The sequence below is a fragment of the Aythya fuligula genome, chromosome 1 (assembly GCF_009819795.1).
Source record: "Aythya fuligula isolate bAytFul2 chromosome 1, bAytFul2.pri, whole genome shotgun sequence".
NCBI lineage: Eukaryota > Metazoa > Chordata > Aves > Anseriformes > Anatidae > Aythya > Aythya fuligula.
The window spans coordinates 196,537,782-196,557,819 of NC_045559.1; the positions used below are offsets into that span (position 1 = coordinate 196,537,782).

Sequence of the window (20,038 nt, forward strand, 5' to 3'; positions counted from 1 at the left end):
TCATCTTTAGGTGAGACTGCATATTGTGTTTGGATGTTATAAATTAATCCAGAAAGTGTTTTGTTTCTCTATTTGACTATTAAGACTCCCAAAGACAGCTAGCATGGATATTTATGTCTATACTTCGGACATCTAAAGTGAAATGAGATGATTTCTACCCTTACTTTCTCAAGATTGATCTTTATGCTCTTGCATAAACTGTGGAAGCAGTAAATTTCCATAACTAGGAGATTTTTATGTTATCTGAAAGCATGTTGTCATTTATATAGGATTTTCCAGTATAACTGTAGCCAATTCCAGATGTTATCAAACTCAGGACAGCTGCAGAAGAAGCCCCTGGTACAAAGGAGCTTATTTGTTGGTCCTTGCTACAGCTTCATGACTTCTTTCCAGCACAGCCCGTATTTTCAATTTGGGAGATGCTATGTAGCACATGTAAGAAGGAGGTATCAGGGAATTGAACCTGAACACCTCTGATTCAACAGCCTACCAGTTGTGTTCTTGGTTTAGATTTTTTTGATTACATTTTTTTGACTGAATCTGGAGTGTCACCTTGCTTCTTAGCTCATTTCTGGGCTTCATAATCACTATCAGCATATTTTTCTTCTCAAAAAAAAAAGTCCTGCATGCTAGAAAAAAAATAATTTTCCTTTTATAAAAAGAGATGGCTAAGAAAAAAAAAAAAAAAGGTATTGAATCTTACATGACTAACAGGAGGGGTCTTCTGACGTCAAGCTTACCACACATTTTGTGCAATTTGGTCAAGGAAAGATTCCTGAACTGTTTAAAAGGGATTTCTAATGGGATTTCTAGACATCAACTAGAAAATTCGTGTAAGGAAAGATACAGTGCAACTACCACTATACCCTTTTTGAATTCAAGAAAAAAAAAATCATTTTCATGCATATTCTGCTTGCATTTTGATTATTGTATTTGCTGCAAGCAATGAAGGTTATTTTGTAGTGCTCGTCCTAGATGGAGCTTATTTTTGGTAGGAGGCCGAGCCTCTTTATGTTCCTATCAGCTGCTGATACGCTGTTTTAGACAGGATTATCCTGCTGTGAGAAATCATTTCCTCCTCTGAGAAGAAAACATGTCAGCAAACCTGGAGGAGTTGTAGGCAAATGAGTCCCATCTGAGGGCCTTTCTTCCTTTTTTCCAGTGGAATGATCAAGAAGAGTGGGATTGAATATACACCTGAGAAATGTCTGATGACTGTGGAGATTCTGAATTGCTGGGTCTTAGATGCCAAGATTAATTACTCTGAATTCTGGAGGAGGACATCCCCAAACGAAGACCCTTCCTTCACTGGCAGATAGCAAAGAACATACAAGCTAAGCTACATGTTCACAGAATCACAGAATTTTCTAGGTTGGAAGAGACCTCAAGGTCATCGAGTCCAACCTCCAACCTAACGCTAACAGCCCTCCACTAAACCATATCCCTAAGCTCTACATCTAAGCGTCTTTTGAAGACTTCCAGGGATGGTGACTCCACCACTTCCCTGGGCAGCCTGTTCCAATGCCTCACAACCCTTTCAGTGAAGAAGTTCTTCCTAACATCTAACCTAAAACTCCCCTGGCTCAACTTAAGCCCATTCCCCCTCGTCCTGTCACCAGGCACGTGGGAGAACAGGCCAACCCCCACCTCGCTACAGCCTCCCTTGAGGTACCTAAAAAGAGCGATAAAGTTCAAATGTAAAAAAGCCAGGATGTATCACAATCTTCACACAAGACTCATTTGGCTTAACATGACGGAAGAGTGGAGAAGAGAAATACAGGAGACAACCTAATTTAGAGAGTAATACTCTGGGACAACTTTTCTCAGAGCAGAAAGGATTCTTACTTGTCTTGCCCCAAAGTAAACTAGCAACACTGAGGACACTGATGATAAAGTGGGTCTATTGCTACAACTCTCACGTTGCTCAGAGAAGAGACTCAGAGGAGAATACAGAAAGCAAATTCACCCTGACTCTCACGGACAAGTCTGAAGTGCCTCTAGGATTTCCAGGGAAAGAACCAATAGCCAAATTTCAAATATTTCTGTTTCCAAAAATAGGAAATAAACTTAACGATCACCTTATGAAATACTCATTTGACTACAGACTTTTGTTAATTACAACATAATACATATTAGTAACATAACATGCAGAGATTTATTGTCTTATGTACTACATCACTCTAAGAAGAAGAAAATACTGCAGAGTTTAAGTTTTCAGAAAGATAAAACTATTGCAAGGAGATTCAAAGCTCTGGGTTTGCTGCTAAGAAGCCAAAGGTAAGGGCAAAAAAGCAGAAAATAAATTAGAAGGTATATTAGCTAGTTCTCAGAGAATATAATTGAAAGGAGGCTAGGGAGGTACATGTTTTTGATGTTAAGGAAAATTTGCAGAACTGTGAATTATATGGACTATTAATTAAAATTAATAGATCTTAAAATTATTGCCATTTAAGCACCCTTGATAAAAAACTCCAGATGTACTTTAAAATTTTGTCTGTTTTATTAAGGCATGGGCTGGGAAAGATAGAGGGAGGCCTATTTGGAGAATCAGAGAGATGTTGTGCAACATGCTACTTAAGCAAAAACTAGCACCATGCAGCTTAGCTCCAGTGGTCAAAGTAATCATCACACCATTTCCACCACTAACAAAGGAAGAAAGAAACAGAGGGTTCAATTTACCTGGGAGAAATAAAGATGTCATGATTTATCTTGGAACTTCTTTTAAAATTAGACTTTTTTTTTTTTTTTGGAAATGACTGAATAAATTTAACATAACTGAAACAACCTGCATTCATGTCTTTTGCATTGTTTGATCTGCATGAACTGAGAATGGTATTGAATGCATTCTGAAAACAGAAAACAGCAGTGACATCTCAACCATTCCCAATTAAACAACAAAATAACCAACCAATCCTGTTTGTCTCTAGTCTCCCTGTCTGCAAGGCACCATTCCCTATCTTAGAGGTGATTAGCTGAAGAACAAGCAGTATTTTAAGGTGCATACAATGTATGTGTAAATTAGATACTAAAGTTAGGCAAACAGCAGCCTAGAAAGCCAAATCTTCAGCCACCCTTCCCCCCTTCTTTAGCTTGGAGAAAGTGCATGTTATGCATTAAAAAAGAGGTCCTCTGGAATTCCAATGCCCATTTAGTTTGAAAAGGTCATAAACATAAAGGTCAAGCTGCAAACTCTGTATTAAACCATGTCTCTACATAAGCCTTCAGGGCTTTTGTTGACATTACTGTGAACTGTGCGCAGAGGTCCAAAATCACAAAATACCAGATGGAGTGGGATCAGGTCTAGGTTTTACAACAGCATAGCAACCCTCTCTTGCATCAGCAGTCCAGTACAGCTTTCCATTTCCTAGAACTAACTTCTACTAACAACCTATATCTTTCACTGGGCTTTTCAGCAGGCACCATTGTTAGAATTGTAGAATCACAGAATGGTTTGGGTTGGAAAAGAACTTAAAGCCTATTCCATTCCAACCCCCTGCCATGGGCAGGGACACCTCCCACCAGCCCAGGTTGCCCAAAGCCCCATCCAGCCTGGCCTTGAACACCTCCAGGGATGGGGCATCCACAGCTTCTCTGGGCAGCCTGGGACAGGGCCTCACCACCCTCTGAGTGAAGAATTCCCAGTGTTCCTCCAAAAGGAAAGTATTGATATCTCTTTTTCTACATGATGATATTGCAGAACAAGAAGAATAAGTGTTCTTGATACTGACACTGACTAAAGGCAGCAAAGATAATCTAAACATGAAACAGTATCTATAACCCTCTCAGGGTGGACTTTGTGTTTGCAGCCTGTATGCAGAGCGTCTGAACAACAAAGTCATCTGCATGCCTGGGATTGCTGGCTGTTCATATTGCAGAAACGGGGGCTGTTGCTAGCGCTGTTGTTAATAACAGCAGTAATATTTAATGGCAACATTCATATGGCAACAGTACCAAACTGGATGGTCAGGGTCATCGATTTCTCATTAAGTCTAGGGGAGCTCTGTCTCCGTGACCCTCTGCATCGTGCAGCATCAGGAGCTATAGCCTATAAGGAAACCATTAGCATTGTTTGAATAGCCAAAATCTTCTAATCCATTTGAAGTATTTTAGCCATAAAGGTCACAGTAAGTGACAAATTAAAGGCTTAAATTTCATTATGTTCTTCCCATCACCTCTGTTTGTGAGGCAAATGTGAAATATTATTATAAAGTGTTGCTAGATTGCAAATGAGTCTAACAATGTAAAAGAAGGCAGCTGAAGAATGGGGGCTTCTCTCAGTGCTTAACACAGGCAGCATTTTAATGAGTTGGTGAATTCACCAAGGAAAAGACCAAAAGGCTGTGAAGGGCAGAGGAGTCCAGCAAAAGGTTCAAATGGGAAAAAAGTGTCAATAATATCAATAAAGACGGATTTCTCCTGGGACGAAAGTTAGGGTCAGTGAGGAAGAAAAAGGGAATGTAAACATTAGCTAATAAATTGCATGCAGCATACTGAAACAGCCAAGGGAATGGGAGGGAAACAGTAGGAAACATATGCTGTCCTTCCCCAGAGGCTAGCAGGAACCCCGGAACATGATAATAGCTTTGGGTTTAATTTTAATGCTGTTGGCACCAGAAACCTTGCTACAAATTCAAAGAGGAAATGCAGCTGCTTCTGCCTTTCATCTGCACAAATTGGCAATAAAAGGTGGATGAAAATGACTCTGACAGACCCTTTCTCTTGTGGTCCTTGCCCTTCCTGTGGGCTAAACCCATCCACAAATAGCTATGCTGAAATGGAAGCCGGGCTCAATCCCTGTAAATAAAGACTGCTGATGCACCCTTTCCACTAAGTCTGTGGCAAAGGCCTTTGTTTCTCTAATCTTTCATATAGCATTTGCTTTATAACCCTTCATTTAAATAACACTGCTTTGTGCAGGCAGTGTTTGACATCCCAGGATACACAAACATTACCTACAAGTATCTGCAAATATTAAATACCGCTGTAACTTTGCAGGGTCATTGTGCTGCTGGGGGAAGTCTCAATTTGGAGATCTTTTATTTTAAATGACATAACCGAATTAGCAGCAGAAGCAAGGAAACAATGCTTAGGAACATTGATTCCTGTTTCTCCACTGCAACCAAGTGAGACCCTCTAGTCCCTGTCTTTCTGGCAACTACATCCTTAAGTGCATTTCACTGGGATTTTAATACTTCTTTGGCATTCCCTCTGCTTTGCTAAGTATACTTCTCTCTCCCTATTTTTGTAAGCAATTTTATGTGAGGCAATTTTGTGGTTGAAATCTCACATGAAAACACATTTCTCTTTTTCAGCTTGCATTCAAGACAAACTTTTGGTGGCTCCATTTGTAACCCATATGTTGATGCATCCCATTCTGTTTCACAGTTAAATGGATGGCACTGGACTGTGAAAAGTTTGAATTAATTATTTGTGATAAACTGTGGAAAATCCGTGAATAAAATGATAATAATTGGACACAAATACGGTAAAAGCTGTCATAGAAAGAAACGCAGCACATCCATGTGTCGCATTGCATCCTGTCACAGGCACTTATGAAAGATGTAATATAAATTGTCTCAAAGAACTTGCAAAAATAAAAGGCAGCCTGGATAGTTGTATTTTAGCAAATGTGTTTGCACTAAGGGTACCTTCTGTTGAACAGTTCTGCCCACAAGCTGTCTGTAGAATATAGAACATCTCTCGAGCATGCTTGCCACCTTGAAGCAGGGCAGTCGGAAGCAGAAAAAAAAGAACAGAATGCAGAAAAAAAGGTGAAGAAAGAGAGAAATGAGGGACAGCAAGTCTAAGTACCATAAATACATTTAGAAATGAGATTAGCAAAGTATGACAATAGAATTTAAATGACAGACAACATTAAGATTGCAGTAAATAACATACTATGAAAAAAAACAATTCAGCCATACAGCGCTTTTTTCAGCTTAGCTAAGGAGTCATAACAAAAGCAGGAATATTATTACTATTGTTATTGCTATATATATATAGCATTTCCATTTCAGCATTACAAAAGTGGTTTTAATTTTGGGGAGACAGTTCATGTTAGTTGTCTTGCTCTTAAAACCACATATCCATACGCTTTGCTTTTGAAGCTTCTTCCTATTGCCACTGGCTCCCAACTTACCGACAATATCAAACCAGAGAGGGATGTTAGATGGCTGCACAGAGACCACCCCAACGATTTCCGTCACTTTATCACTTTCCATGATGGTGAAGTTGTAAAAGGGTTCATCAAAAGTCAGCGGCACTGGCGAGGGCGCAGGCTTTTTTATCCACTCGATGTGGAGGCGTGCAGTTGAAGATTTTTGGGGCCGGCCATTGTCCACTGCCTTTATCTGGTGGGTGTAAAGAAAACAGGACCCAGACTGAGCATCCCAGCTTGGCAGTTCAGACCTAATTCTATCACAAGAAGACACCTTCTTGGAAAATGGCCCTTTAATTTTTTATGCAAAATCCCAGGGAGAAGAAAAAAAAAAAAAAAAAGAGGGATTTAAGCATTTACTTCACTGTTATTCATTTTTTCCATTACACTTTGACTTTACATTGAAAAGACTGATTTAAAAGTGAAATATTTTGACAGAACTGATGGTGTGAGACCTCCTGGAGATGTGCACCATACCCAGATCCCTGTCTCCAGAGCTGGCTTCCCTCTCTGATGACATCTTCCAGCCAGTTCTGTCTTGCAGCAAAGGTGGCAGTCCCTGTGTTTTAAGCCATGCACTTAACAACACATGCTCACCCAGACCATGTTTGATTGCTTTCAAGTCATCAGTATTACAGATAAGATTGGTATTCCTTATATTACCTTAATTAGTATTATATTTGAGTTAAATATGTTTCAGATCATTTCCCCCGTTTTCCCAAACAAATATAACTTAAGATTTTCCACATCTATTTTCCTTGTTTTCGTTTCTCAGTAGTGTTCATTAGTGCCTCCCAGCTTGGTTGTAATTCTTTATTTTATAATATACACTAGAGTGATGGATAGACTCAATATTTGCCTGTCATGCTTTATGATTTTAGACAAGATGACCAGTGACAAACACTAGGGATAAGACAAGGGAGAATGTAGGTTACAAAATGGGTGCTTCAGTGAACAACATCAATGCTCTGGGAGTACGAGGGATTTTTCTTTTATAAGTAAATGCTTCTGGCTATATAGGACCACCGGCGTACAAAAATGCTGTTACTATGCCTGTTAAAATAGGAAATATTTTCCTGAAATACCATACCCTATTTCTTTCTCTGGAAATGTGTTAAGTGGGTTTGGTGTTAGCGCTCGTCACCCTGCTCGGCTCAGGCTGGCAGGCCCTTAGGGGAAAGAAGCTGAGTAGAAGACCTTCAGCTGTTACATTACAAAGGGGGCCAGATCCCAGACGTGCCTTCCACCTCTGCACAGTGAAAAGCATTCACTCAAAGGGTGCTGGCCTCTGATTACTGGGTATCTCTCAATATTTTGGTATTTATGCTTTTGTTTTCTTGTCACAATTTTCAACCCCATGAAAGTATCTCAACAGAGACTCATTATAAATGTAAAATAGAATGTAAATGTCATTGCTTCCTTTACTACAGGCCTCACTGTGGACCTCTGACAATTTTCTGTCTATTATTTTTTACATTTTTGGTGAACTCCTCCAATACAACTGTGGCTTGTTGCTGTAGATGAAGATTACACATGCAAGCTCTGTCTTTCTTCATATCAACAATACCATCTTGTCTCCTTTCTGTCTTTGGCCACGTTTACATGGTTTGAATTGTGGCAGAATAATTTTGACAGAGATTACTTTTAACTGAAATTGCTGCCACGCTTAAATCTTTTAATGCACCAAGAAAGGTACTATTACATACAGTACACAGTACTTCCCTTCCCTGAAAGTTTCCAGATTTGGACAATATAAGGACCTTTCCATGAGGGCAAGCAGTTATGTCCACACAAAAGTTGTATATCCATTTGTAGCTGCATCAGCCCAGTTCAACATGATATAATTTTGTAAGCAGACAAGCCCTTGGTCTTCAGTTTTGTGCATTTAAGGGAATGACTTAGTTCAACAATCTGCAAGCTAATTCTGAATAGTCAGAATAATTCAGTATATGTCACAGCATGAACACTCGCAAACTCGATTTTTTGTCTGTAGCTATATGTGAACATGAGATTTTTAAAACACATTTAGATAATCTATGACTTTATATATAGGTCACAGATTAAACAATCATGTATCACTCTTTATATAACAGTGTCTGTTTTTTAAAAAAGTCACACCATGGGTTTGTATACTGATGGAAGAGTACTTACTGTTAAGATGTCATAACTCCCTGCTGTGAACTGCTTTCTAGAAGAAACCATCCCTGTTTTAGGATCAATAAAAAATTTCCCATCATCATTTCCATCCACAATGCTGTATGAGATTTCTGCATTAGGGCCTTCATCTTTGTCAAAAGCAAAAGCTCTGTAGATTGGCTCCCCTCTTTTCTTACGGTCCCTCTCTGGCAGTTTGATCTGATAGACTTTCTCCGGAAACTGTGGTTTGTTATCATTCTCATCCAGAACCTGAACCACCACCCAAACCGAGGACTGCTTGGGAGACGTGCCCCCATCCGAGACGGTTACCTGAAAAACAACAGCAGCAGAGGCATTATTCTGAACGGGTAAAGCAGAACTTCATAAAAGGGCATCGTGAAACATGAGGAAATATCCCTCTTTCCCCAGACCTAACCTGTAGTTTACAAGGTCTTCTATGTGATAAATACTTCTACCCAAGACATCCTCACTACAAGCATGCTGAGTGCGTGTCTGTAATACACCCAGAATGGCAAATAAAGGAATCAGGAATATTTTTCCTTTTGAGATGAATCTATAACAGGTAAGTTGTGGAGGAGGAACCTATTCCTCAAAACAGCAAATCCTTTTACCTCAAACTTGGCAAGACTTTATCTCAGAAGAAGAGTGAACTGGAATTAAGCCATAAGCAGTATATCTACTTTTTTTCCAAACATATTTTAAAATTTCTTCAGTCACACAATGAAGAATTTCTTCCTAAATCCTAAAAGAATCTCTGTCATTTTTTCCCATTAATTATTTGGAATTTCTTAAACAATGACAGGATTTTCTGTCGGTTCTTTTCATTCATTACCTGGGATTTGACAGCTCATTACTTCCAAAACTACTTTATATGAGTGTAAGAAGCACAGAGAGGCATGTAGTAAAAAAAAGTCTGCTGCACTTTGTAAAGAGCACACTATGCTGGCACATATACTTAAGAAATAAAATCTTTGAGACAAAAGTTAATTAACAATTTAGCTGCAACTTAAACATAATTACTAATACTTTTCAGTGTGAAACACTGTGAGAAAAAGATGATCAAAGTTCAACAAACACTCAAGAGCTTCATTAATATGCATTCAAAATGCAATCAATATGTTTCAAGCTGCTCCCTAAAATTTTTTATTGGATTTCCTAAAGATAAAGAAATAATACAGAAAGTTATTTCTGTTTTCATGAAAGAAGTTCAGATTTCACTTTCAGCTATGTATGCTAACATGGAAAATGCCACAGCAGCAACTTTTTGTGATAGCAAGCCAAGATATTATGTGCAGTCGCCTGGCCTGTACCCATCCTTGCACATCGATTGCTTTGCTGGTTAACTGCTCAGTGCTTTATTTCTCCTTAAATGTTTCTGTGCTCCTTTACTATAATATATTCCTCATGTCCAATCCTGAGGCAAAGCAAACATTTTCTGGGAATCCTGTCCCATGCTGTTGTTCTTGCCTTGCAACAAGATATCTAAACTTACAGTAACCCTGATTTAATACTGAGATCAGCAGAAAAATAACATTTTCAAAGAGAAAAGCAAAACACCATTTGTATTTCCTGGTTTTAACTCTACTATTGAAAACTGATACATTAGAAGCGACTAAAGCCTTAAGGACTTAAATCCCTTATTTACAGATGAATAAATAGTGTGGCAATATACAGCGGCAACATAAAATCCCCCAAATCAGTCTGAAACTTATTCTCCCAGAGATGTGTAATGGCCTCTTGCTCCTAACGTTGCCACCAGGGTTGGCAATTAGCACCTGCTGGGATGGCCACCTCATGATGGGGAGCTGAGATCCAGTCGGGATCCAGTCCCCATCACGCCTTCCACCAAGGTGCCACCTGTCAGCAAAGGGGGCAGTGGGTGCTGGCAGGTTGTGGGGAGAGCAGATCCCACTCGACACACTTTCCAAAATGTAATTTATCCCACCAAACGGCAGCACATGTGGCTGTGGATCTGCCTTTCCATCATGAGAGAGCAATGCCACCGGGGAGCTCAGCCATTCTGCTTTACTGCTCCAGGAAAACTTCAGAATTTTTTCAGCAAGTAAAAAGCCAATTCTACCAATATTCCCCCTTCCTATTACAGGCAATGAATAACTTTTGACCCACTTTTAAGGCTGATCCCATTTTTGTTCTACTTTGGCAGAACTGGCTGAGCTCTCAGCAAAAACACAGGTTAACAAAGAAAAAATGCTTTTGGGATTTCTGCTGACTCCACAGACAAAGTATTCAGTGATACTGGGCAGTACAGGACAGCTGTACTGCTCAGAAACAAGGGGAGACACACTTATTTAAATGTTGGACAAGAATACAAAAAAAAATAAATGTATTTTTGGTGGGGCTAAGGCTTTTAATGTATAGGAAATACAATTAAGACTAGGGAAACGTGTTTTCTGAACAGAACATGAGTGAAAGTTTTAAAAAATAAAACAAACACATTTTCCTCAAGTTTTAAAAACAATTACCTAAAAAAAAAAAAAAAAAAAAAAAAAAGGAAAAAATGAATCAGGGTGGAGAAAAAATTTACAAATAGTAGTAATAACAAAATCTCTGTAAAACAGTGATACAAGCAGCCAAGCAACTGTTATGAAAAACCTGTTTAAGTCAAGATGCTGCTCGAGAAGCTAAGCCATCCTCATGTCTTACCAGCACACAGTCTCACAGTTTGTTAGGTTACTGCTGAAATCACAGCTAAAATGGTATGGCAGCAAATAGGTACAGGCATTTGTTTGTTTTTGAAAGCTAAAACTTGTGGGAAATCCTTTCTGCAACAGAAAAGTTGCACTGAAAATATTTGCTGACAGCTAATTGAAAATACAAATGGCTAAAACACAAAATGACAAGCAATTAACAGAAATTAACAGAGAAGTCCCGGAGTTAGTGATTTCAGCTCTGTCTAAAATTTTACATCCCCGGAGAGGACGACATACCAGCTAAGCCCTTTTCTCTGGGTAACACTCAAAACTTTTCAAAACGACAGGTTCCAGCTCTGCTCGAAAAGCTCCGAGTGCCAGACATGGGAAGCTGAAGTGTAAGTTAAAGCCCTCTCATTGCAGGCGTGTAAATTAATTAACTAAGCCGCCCCCATACCAGAGATGTGATTATGTGATTATTATGTGAATATGACCCTCTTTTCTCCTTCATCAGCCTAACCCCAGCCCAGGCTTTTTATATGCCAGCTATGAACAAGGTGAAGAGCTGCAGAAATTTCCTCTGCCCCCACAAAAAATAAAAATTAAAAAAAAAAAAAGCTAAACCAAAGCAACAAAAAAATAGCACCACCACATTAAAACAAAATAACTTCTTCTTTTTTTTTTTTTTTTTTTTCTTTTTCCCAGACAACCCAGCACAGTGTCAAAACAAACCATAAGGAACTGGGGTGACTGGAGCATCTGCCCAACATTGCTCTGCAGGTACCACTTCCATCAGGACACTGCATCACGCCAGCATTTAGGGGCCCCTCTAAACAATGCAATTTCAGTTCAAACAGAACCATAGTTCTCAGCAAAATTCTTAAAGAGCCAGAAATCACAGAGAAAAGTAACAGAGGAGGGAAGGGAGTTTGGGACATTTGTAGGACACAGAAGCTAATTCGCAGCTGGTATCTCTGGAAATGAGAAAGGCAGATGTGCAAGGCATCAGCTTGCCAGGAGAGAAGCTGTCATTCAGGACCAGCAAGGTCCTTTCATTTAGAAGCCTGCAGATGGCATGGTGGGAAGAAAACAGAGAAGAAAAAAAGGTGATATACATCAATGACAGAGAAGACACTCTTGACATACACTTGTGAAGATATGGCATCAAAAACCCCAGAACAGGTGAATCTCTGAGTCATTAAGGTAGGGAAATTAGCTAGGTCAGCATCAAACCTTCCCAGAGGAGATGAGGAATTGCTGCTTGGTCGGCTTGTGCTTTTCTAAATGCTGAACACCTTCTCCAGCCATGCTGACTCTGGTATCCAGACACCAATGGGTGCAGACACGCTGATCCTTGCCCAGGTACAGCATGAGATGGGGTTCGCCAGCTGCTATTCCTTCTGCCCTTCTGGTTATATATCACTGCTAAAGCTGTGTCAACACAGACTAAATGGAGGCCACCACCTCCCAGAGCTGGGATACAGCCATGGAAACAGCTGAGGTTTAATTTCTTGACCCACCATACAAAGAGCTGGTCCCCCATTCACCAAGGCAGAAATATCTTAAAAGGAAAATGAAAACATGTTTTATGGGGTCTGATGGCACCAGATAGCAAGAATATGAACTTTAGATACCACTTTCATGGTAAACTCTTAGGTATCACTGCTTTTTTCCCATAATCTAGACAATTCCTCTGTAATTTTCTTCATAAAATGAACAGTTTTTTAGGTATGTGAATTCACCTGTTAGCTTTAATGTTTATTATTTTACTGAACCATGTTAGCCAGCATGGCTAGCCTGCTGGCTAACATGGTTCAGTAAAATAATAACAAAATAGGCTGTTTTGGTCACCTGGAAATCTCTTTTGTAGAGTAACAATAATGTACCTTCAACAGGTACACAGGTATACTTCAGGACATAACCTCCTGAAATTTCTTCTATTTATATTAGACATTTTATTATTATTATTATTATTATTATTTTTAGAAAAACACACAAAGACTATCTCCTTCTGCAGAATACAGTAAATTCAGTATAACAACAGACCTTTGAAAATCCGGGTAAGGCAATTTCCACCTCTTTTGCAGTGCGTTTGGTCTGCAGACTTTAACACTACCTGAAATAAGTTTACAGGAAACCAGGACTGAGAGATACTCGGTCATATCCATTTTTATGCTGGAGCCCCAGAGATCAACTACAAAGACATTTCAGCAGTGGTGGACCTTCACAGTGAAAACCAAGGTCAACGTTATTACCATGCAACATCTGGAATGTTAGATATGAAAACTTCTTATTTTTGTGACCATGGAGAAGGCATGGAGGAGACTCTACTGCCAAAGTATTGGTTAAAACACGGGCTAGGTCTAGCAGACCTCAATGCTGGTGACATTAATCATTGGTCTTGAGACAGTCACCCCTCCTAGGAATTGGAGGGTGACACTTAACTGAAGAAGGATTAGCACCCAAATTTTTTCAGAATACCTATGCATCTGTGAGGACCACCTTCCTGACTTCGAAGTACAATGCAGAGCCTCATTAACAAAAGCTCATGACTTCCAAGATAATTATTAGCTCAGCTGGAGAGAGTAGCTAGCAGGGATCTTACTTTAACAAGTACAACAAGACAATCAGCAGGTGTTTAATACGAGTTATCAAGCCTTGAGAAGAACAAGAATCTTCTTCCATACCATTCCTTGGCAGGAGGAAATACTCAGCCTACCAAATTTTTAAGTCAAGAGAGGCTGCCACATTACTGTCATTAGCATTGCAAAATGCTGAAGATGTCATATTTGCTTGTTTACTTTCCTTCGTGTGATACTACTTAATGCAAAAAGACTGAGCCGAGATGCCTGCCTCTCATCTGAGGAGTGTGCATAATGAGGCTTTCAGGTAAAAATTTCTCCCTTCCCTCAGCAGCAAAGCCAATTTTGCTTAGAAAACTTAAGAAAAGAGAATCTGGTTGAGTTACTGGAGACAGAAAAATGATCAAAGGGAGTCTGAGAGCTGAGGCATACCCCCGCTGTTAGTGACTAATGGGTTTGTTTCTTCTGCCAATGCGCAAACGAGCTGCAATACCTATTGTAAGAGTGTCTGGAATCCAGCCCAAGTAAGAGAAATAAAAGACGATAAAGGAGAGCTCATTGAAAGCTGAATGAAACCTTAAAGTCAAATACACTGAATTACTCTCTATGCCTACTTCAGAGAGAGACTGAAGTTTGCAGCTAAATTCTTACAAGGAAATATTTTTCTGAAATACATGATACTACTGAACTACATGTCAGATTATTGGTACAAAGTGAAGGTAGCCAGGGTCAAAGACATACAAAATAGAATAGAAAAACTCCATGTTACATATTTTATTTATTTATTTGTCCAGCACAAATACTGGTTTAGCTGTAGCAAACTGGACTTTTTTTTTTTTTTTTTTTTTTTTTAAGCCTTTATTTGGCAGCTTTGGAAAAGAAGTGGGCATCTGTTTATTTCACTTACCCTAACAGAATTTAGCGCTGTCCCAGAAGACAAATTTCTTAAACACTTCTTGTAGGAAACAGTGTCAATCATATCAATATGATCTTTCCTGATTTCCTTTAAATGTGTTAATAAGGGGGACTCTTGTTTTCAATCATAAAAAATTAATACATTCACTCTGGCCAACTATGAGAAATAAATAATTTAGAGTACTTCTAAAAACCAGATTATTACTGACACAAACTCTCTAGGTGGCTGATTAGAAAAGTCAATGGCTTCCAGCCACAACCAAGCTAGAAAGCAATGCATAATGGTCTGTTACACCATTTGAGAATTAACGATGACATCAGGTAATTTCAACGCTGTATTGCCAAAAGACAGGAAGGAAGGAAGGAAGGCTTTTTCATTTGGAGTTAAATGCTCCCTCCAGTATCTGCAAACCTAAATATTAGAAGAGTGTGCTGAAGAAAGTCTTACAGGCTTCAAATCTTAACTTTTGTCACTCATAGTACTGAGACCAGAAGATGGTAAACAAATGGAAAACTATGACCAGGTAGTATGAAATATCAGAATGGGTGACCTGAAGGTCCAGAAATACTCCTAATTGAAATTAAAAAGTCCCTTATTTTGTGTTCTACTTTATTCTACAAGCTTTTTGAAAAATTAAAAAGTAAACAAGAGCCATAAACTCTGAAAAGAAACTTTGGACTTACATTTTACCTTTAGTAGCAACACATGGAAGGATCTGCATAGCTTTCAACACTGAGTCTATAAAAGAAAAATAATTTTCCATGGGCATTACTTTTAAAACTTGTTACAGTTTGGAGACACTGGCAACCTTTATGCATTAGGCTGTGTTTAGAGTATTCTTCAATGGGTATGTGCTATGATGAGTGCAGAACCAGGTATTGCTACATCAAATTCCCATGATGACAGAACAGTCTGCTCCATTTCACAAGTAACTCCTTTAGGTAATCTCAAAATAGCATCTTCCCCTTCTTTTCACTAAGTAAAAAGAAAACTATAGTCCTCAGGAGTAACAAGCTCATCTAATTTTGTCTGTGACAAACTGTAGATAAAATTTTGCCTGGAAGTGACTCTACGCTGATCACTCCCTTCAAGTCCAAATGTGCCTCCTACTTCCCTAGATGGTGTTAAATACCAATAACCTTTACCTCTACTACCTAACAGTAGCATGTAGTCAGTTATCATTCAGGTGACAATCATCTGTTAGGAGAAAGTATTGTTCTGACCTCTTAGGCTATACTGCCACCAACTAAAGTGACGCTTGATCTTGATGTTATCACATCCCATGTCGTGGAGTTCGTAACTAGAGGAGTGGAAATTTTGAGATGATCATAGTAGGACACCCATCTTTGTCTCCAAATTAACAACTGTAGAGGCATTTTGAATACATTAAAACTTTCCTTTTTCAGTTGAAGAGGCTACAATAACGAATCTTGCTAACCCAACATACAATGAAGGGAAAACTGGAAAGCTGAAGACACTCCAAATAGTCCTCTTATAATATCTGGACCCATGAATGTTTAATCAGCTTCGAACTGACACCTTACAAACATGATAAAGACTGATACGTGATTGCTTAAGAACAATTTTTAAAGGGATTTAGAACTTCTTTAGAATAACCTATTACTAAACAGAAGTATAACTACCCTCATAGCCTCTAAGCAAGAAAGAGGATAAAAGTTGTGTATTGATCTTCACAGCAAACTTTGAAGAAGGTGTTTAGCTCCTGCTGATAGTGAAGATTAAAATCAAAGAGTTTTGTGAACAGAAAATGATGAGTAGTCAAATCTGAGAATATTTCACTTCAAGCAGCTTTAAATAAAGTCAAGCTTGCAAATTAAGATCCTAAGGCAGTTTACTGTTAGGAGTAATTTCTATGTTGATTGTAATTCCATTCATACCTGAATATCTACTTCAGCCATTTGTGGATTTTACTTTTCTCATAAAAAACACTTGTGATCAAATATTGATATGTGAGACCATTCATCTATACTGTATCTACTGCTACGGATAATGCCCTTCTCCAAAAATCTTATCTCAGCACTCAAGAAATACAGCAGCTCTCAGTCTCCATGCTTCAGAAGAGGTATGTATCAACTTCTAAGCTCACTGCACTAACCTTTTCTCAAATATTCAACTACCTTTCATTTTCCATCCACAAAACTCACTTGATTACAATCTTCACTATAAGCAGGAACCAAACTCCTTCTTCAGAGTTTACTCAAAATTATGAAGATTGTTGCACATTACCAGTCTTCTCTTTTTCATACTAGACCAGTCAATATGTCTAATCATGTACCAGTGAGAGAACTATTTAATAAAGATACAAGATTTTATTGATGCTTCCAAGAATTTTTCTTAGAGCTAATGTTAATAATTTATTTTATGTCTCAACTATCAGCAGAAAGACTATGCTCAAAAATACATGCTAATATATTGCCAGAATTTAATCAAGCTATAGTCATTGTGGAGTTAATTAATCAAGCAGCAAAACAAATTATACTTTGCATCCTTGCTCTGGTGTGCAGCTGCATCAGTTTGTAGAGTACGTCCCCAGATATTCAAACTGATGGGAAATTAAGGTACAGCAACTCTTTTAGCAGAAACTCTCAAATACAGTGCAGATGATTGACTCTGTGTGGCAATACCCTTCCAAATATTTTGCTGTAAGTCAGTAGCACTGCCTCCTGCTAACACAGCACATGTTGCTGAACTTACTCAAAGAAAAGACATAATGTAGGAGCTTGTTTTGCATGTCTTTAGAGATATCATATGGCATGCAGTTTCTGTTACAATAGAGTAATAACTTCAAAGAAAACTTTCGGTATTCCAAGGAAATGTTGTCCTCTGTTCTGAAGTATAATCTTAAAACTTACTTTTAAACAATTTTAGGTGTGCCAACAGCCAGTGCTTACTGCAGGTTGATGAAACAGCCTTAGGTGAAGCTCTGTGATGGTCAGTCTTGAAACAATATTTCTATTATTCAGTAGGTAATACATTTATTTGGCTACCACTGAGTTAAAAGATATATGCTGTAATTCTTTAAAGTTATTAACTTTATAGGTACAACACATCCAAATTCTATTCTGTTCTGTGAAGCAGAACTGTGTATTTTCAAAGGAAAGGTAGCAGTATTTTTTTGTTTTGTTTTTGTCTTTTTATTTTTTTTCCTTTCTTTTTAATTGCTCTAACAAGCAGCCCTAGGTTGTGTTAACAGTGGATGACACCACCTTGTCTCTGGCAGATAGGCAGATTAAGATGCATCCATCCCCATCTCCAGCTCCTCCTCCAGCCATTTGTTCTTCCCCTGTCATCGGTTTGCAGCCACCTTCACCCGTCAATAAACTGTTTGTGCATCTGTGCTACAGACAGGATTACCGAAATAATCAGGGTTTAAAATGCACTGCTGAAAGAAAACAAAATCCCCCCAAAGGCAGATGGTTAACTAGTCTTGGGGTGGCAGTGAGGAAGCAGAACAAGGCAATGAGCGGCAGGTCCCTAATTCAGAGGAGGGAGAAATTTCTAAGAATGCTTTAGACACTGAAGGAAAATGCATTGTTTAACTACAGCTTTGGTGAGGAATTCTGCTATTTCTCTACAGATAACCTCTTACTCATCTCCCTATTTCCCAAACCCTACCACAGAATTCATCGCTTAACAACAAGCCTTTGATTAATATCAAAGTAGCCTAAACCAGAACCAGACATCTCAGGGTGAAAGCCATAGAGTCCCCTCAGCAATTGCCATAAACATCCGATTTCTATCTTACACTATTTTTCTGCAATGCACAAGAAATAATGAATGCTCTCTATCCATGCATATGCTGGGAAAATTCTATGTAGAATGTCTCAAAGACAGTTTTATAGCTGATAGCCTGACTTGTAGTCTCTGACATTTAAATGCAATTTTTATTTTTCCATGTAAAAATGAAGCTTCTAAAGTTTTATGTTCAAAATAAAGCTTATCAGTTAAAAATCTGATTAAGAAGAAATGAATTTCTTAGTCAGGTAGAAAACATATAAAATCAGACCCTTAAGGGGTATAGTTCATTTCCAATTTTTGATCCTAGGGAGATATTTTAAATTTGTAAAAGGCCAAAAAGGACTTTTTATACCTCATAAATTTCACTGGTTTTAGTGAACTGTCACTCAGGAAGACTGTTGTGACCTTGCTTATTGATCTAAAAGGAAAATAAAAATCAAGAGTTTTTTTGGTGATATTCAAGTTATCCAATATAAGTTTCTTTTATTGACAATGAGGTACAAAGTAAGATTTCAGTCCACTTAGATGAGAATATAATTGCAATTACTACGTAATTCAAATGTATGTTTGAATAAAGTGATTTTTTTAGTTAGGTGAGGACTAAAAAATGCTCAGAAAAATCAGGTTGCAAGATAAATATAATAAGATAAAGGAGATAAGCACAAATAAGGAGGTTCGTTGTTGGAGCTGTTTCTAGAGTTGTGTTTTTTTAATTACAATTTCATCCTGTTTTTGTCAGACCAAGTTAAAGTAAACTAAATCAATATTTGCTTTGATTTTAGCAATAAAAATACTACTTGACTTCTTGATGTCTACTTCACAACTTTCTGTGACAAATTAATTTTAGACAGATAATAAGCATTAATTGGGCCGTATTTAATCACAGTTTCATCTAATAGGCGACACAGACAAGCCTGATTATCTCGCTCTCCACTTGTCTTCAATTCGAAGTGTCTATAAATATCTACTATCCAGTTTGCATTGACATGGGGGTCACTTCTACAAGCTGGTTGAGAATCAGCATGGGACTGTGAGCCGGGAAAAATTCAGATGCTGATTTTGGAGCAAAACTAACATTCATGGACAACCTTTTTACTTCTTCCAAACTCAGTATCCCAATTTGAAAAGTCAGCCTGGAAAGCAGGCTCAGGAATGATGTCCAAGACAAAATATTTGAAACTGAAATTCAGCTAACTGTTCCATCAGTAAAGGACAAGAGCCACTGCTTCCTTACCTGATGGGTGCATGAGGTCTCTGAGTTTCATTGGAAAGAGTAAAACCTTTTTTAAAACCTTTTTTTTTTTTTTTCTTTCCTTTAGACAACACTGACACAGCAAAGCATACATTTAAGGATCAGTGCACTGTAATACTTTTTCATCAGTTCCGTTCTCTTCTCAACTTTCTCTCTGCTCAATTACTACAAACATTCACAAGTACCTGATTAGCTTCGGGATCCCAAACCACACCAGGGACAGTGGGGTATGCACATACTGCATGGCTAGAGATACAGGTAAAGTCTAAAGACGTGTTTCCCTGCTGAATCAAGCTCATGTTATCTGAGCAGCCAAAGAATTACAGATAGCTGCTTGGTGGAGAAGGACTCAGCCAGCTGTGGAATCCTCTGACTTGGAAGTCAATGGGAATTTTCCCATTGACTTTGGTGATAACAGGGTTTCACTAGAGCTCAACAACCTCAGTTGGGCTTGTTTTTATTTCTCATTCAGCTTTTGCCCAGCCCTCACCTCCAGCTGTATAACAAGTGAAGTACCTGAAACTTGTACACCTTCAGCTAAAGGGTAGAGAAGATGTGCACCAC

At 38.5% G+C, this 20,038-nt stretch overlaps 1 protein-coding gene across 7 annotated transcripts in view; it reads right to left on the minus strand.

Moving 5' to 3' along the window:
• FAT3 (FAT atypical cadherin 3) overlaps positions 1-20,038 on the minus strand; it is a 418,888-nt gene that overhangs the window by 100,943 nt on the left and 297,907 nt on the right. For 6 of the 7 annotated variants that reach the window (XM_032196182.1, XM_032196148.1, XM_032196165.1 and 3 more), the window contains exons 5-7: positions 8,309-8,623; positions 6,140-6,350; positions 5,649-5,717 (exon numbers count right to left, since the gene is read on the minus strand). In XM_032196182.1, the coding sequence (XP_032052073.1) occupies positions 5,649-5,717; positions 6,140-6,350; positions 8,309-8,623 (595 nt within the window). The remainder of the gene's footprint in view (positions 1-5,648; positions 5,718-6,139; positions 6,351-8,308; positions 8,624-20,038) is intronic. The other variant, XM_032196191.1, reaches the window with a different exon arrangement.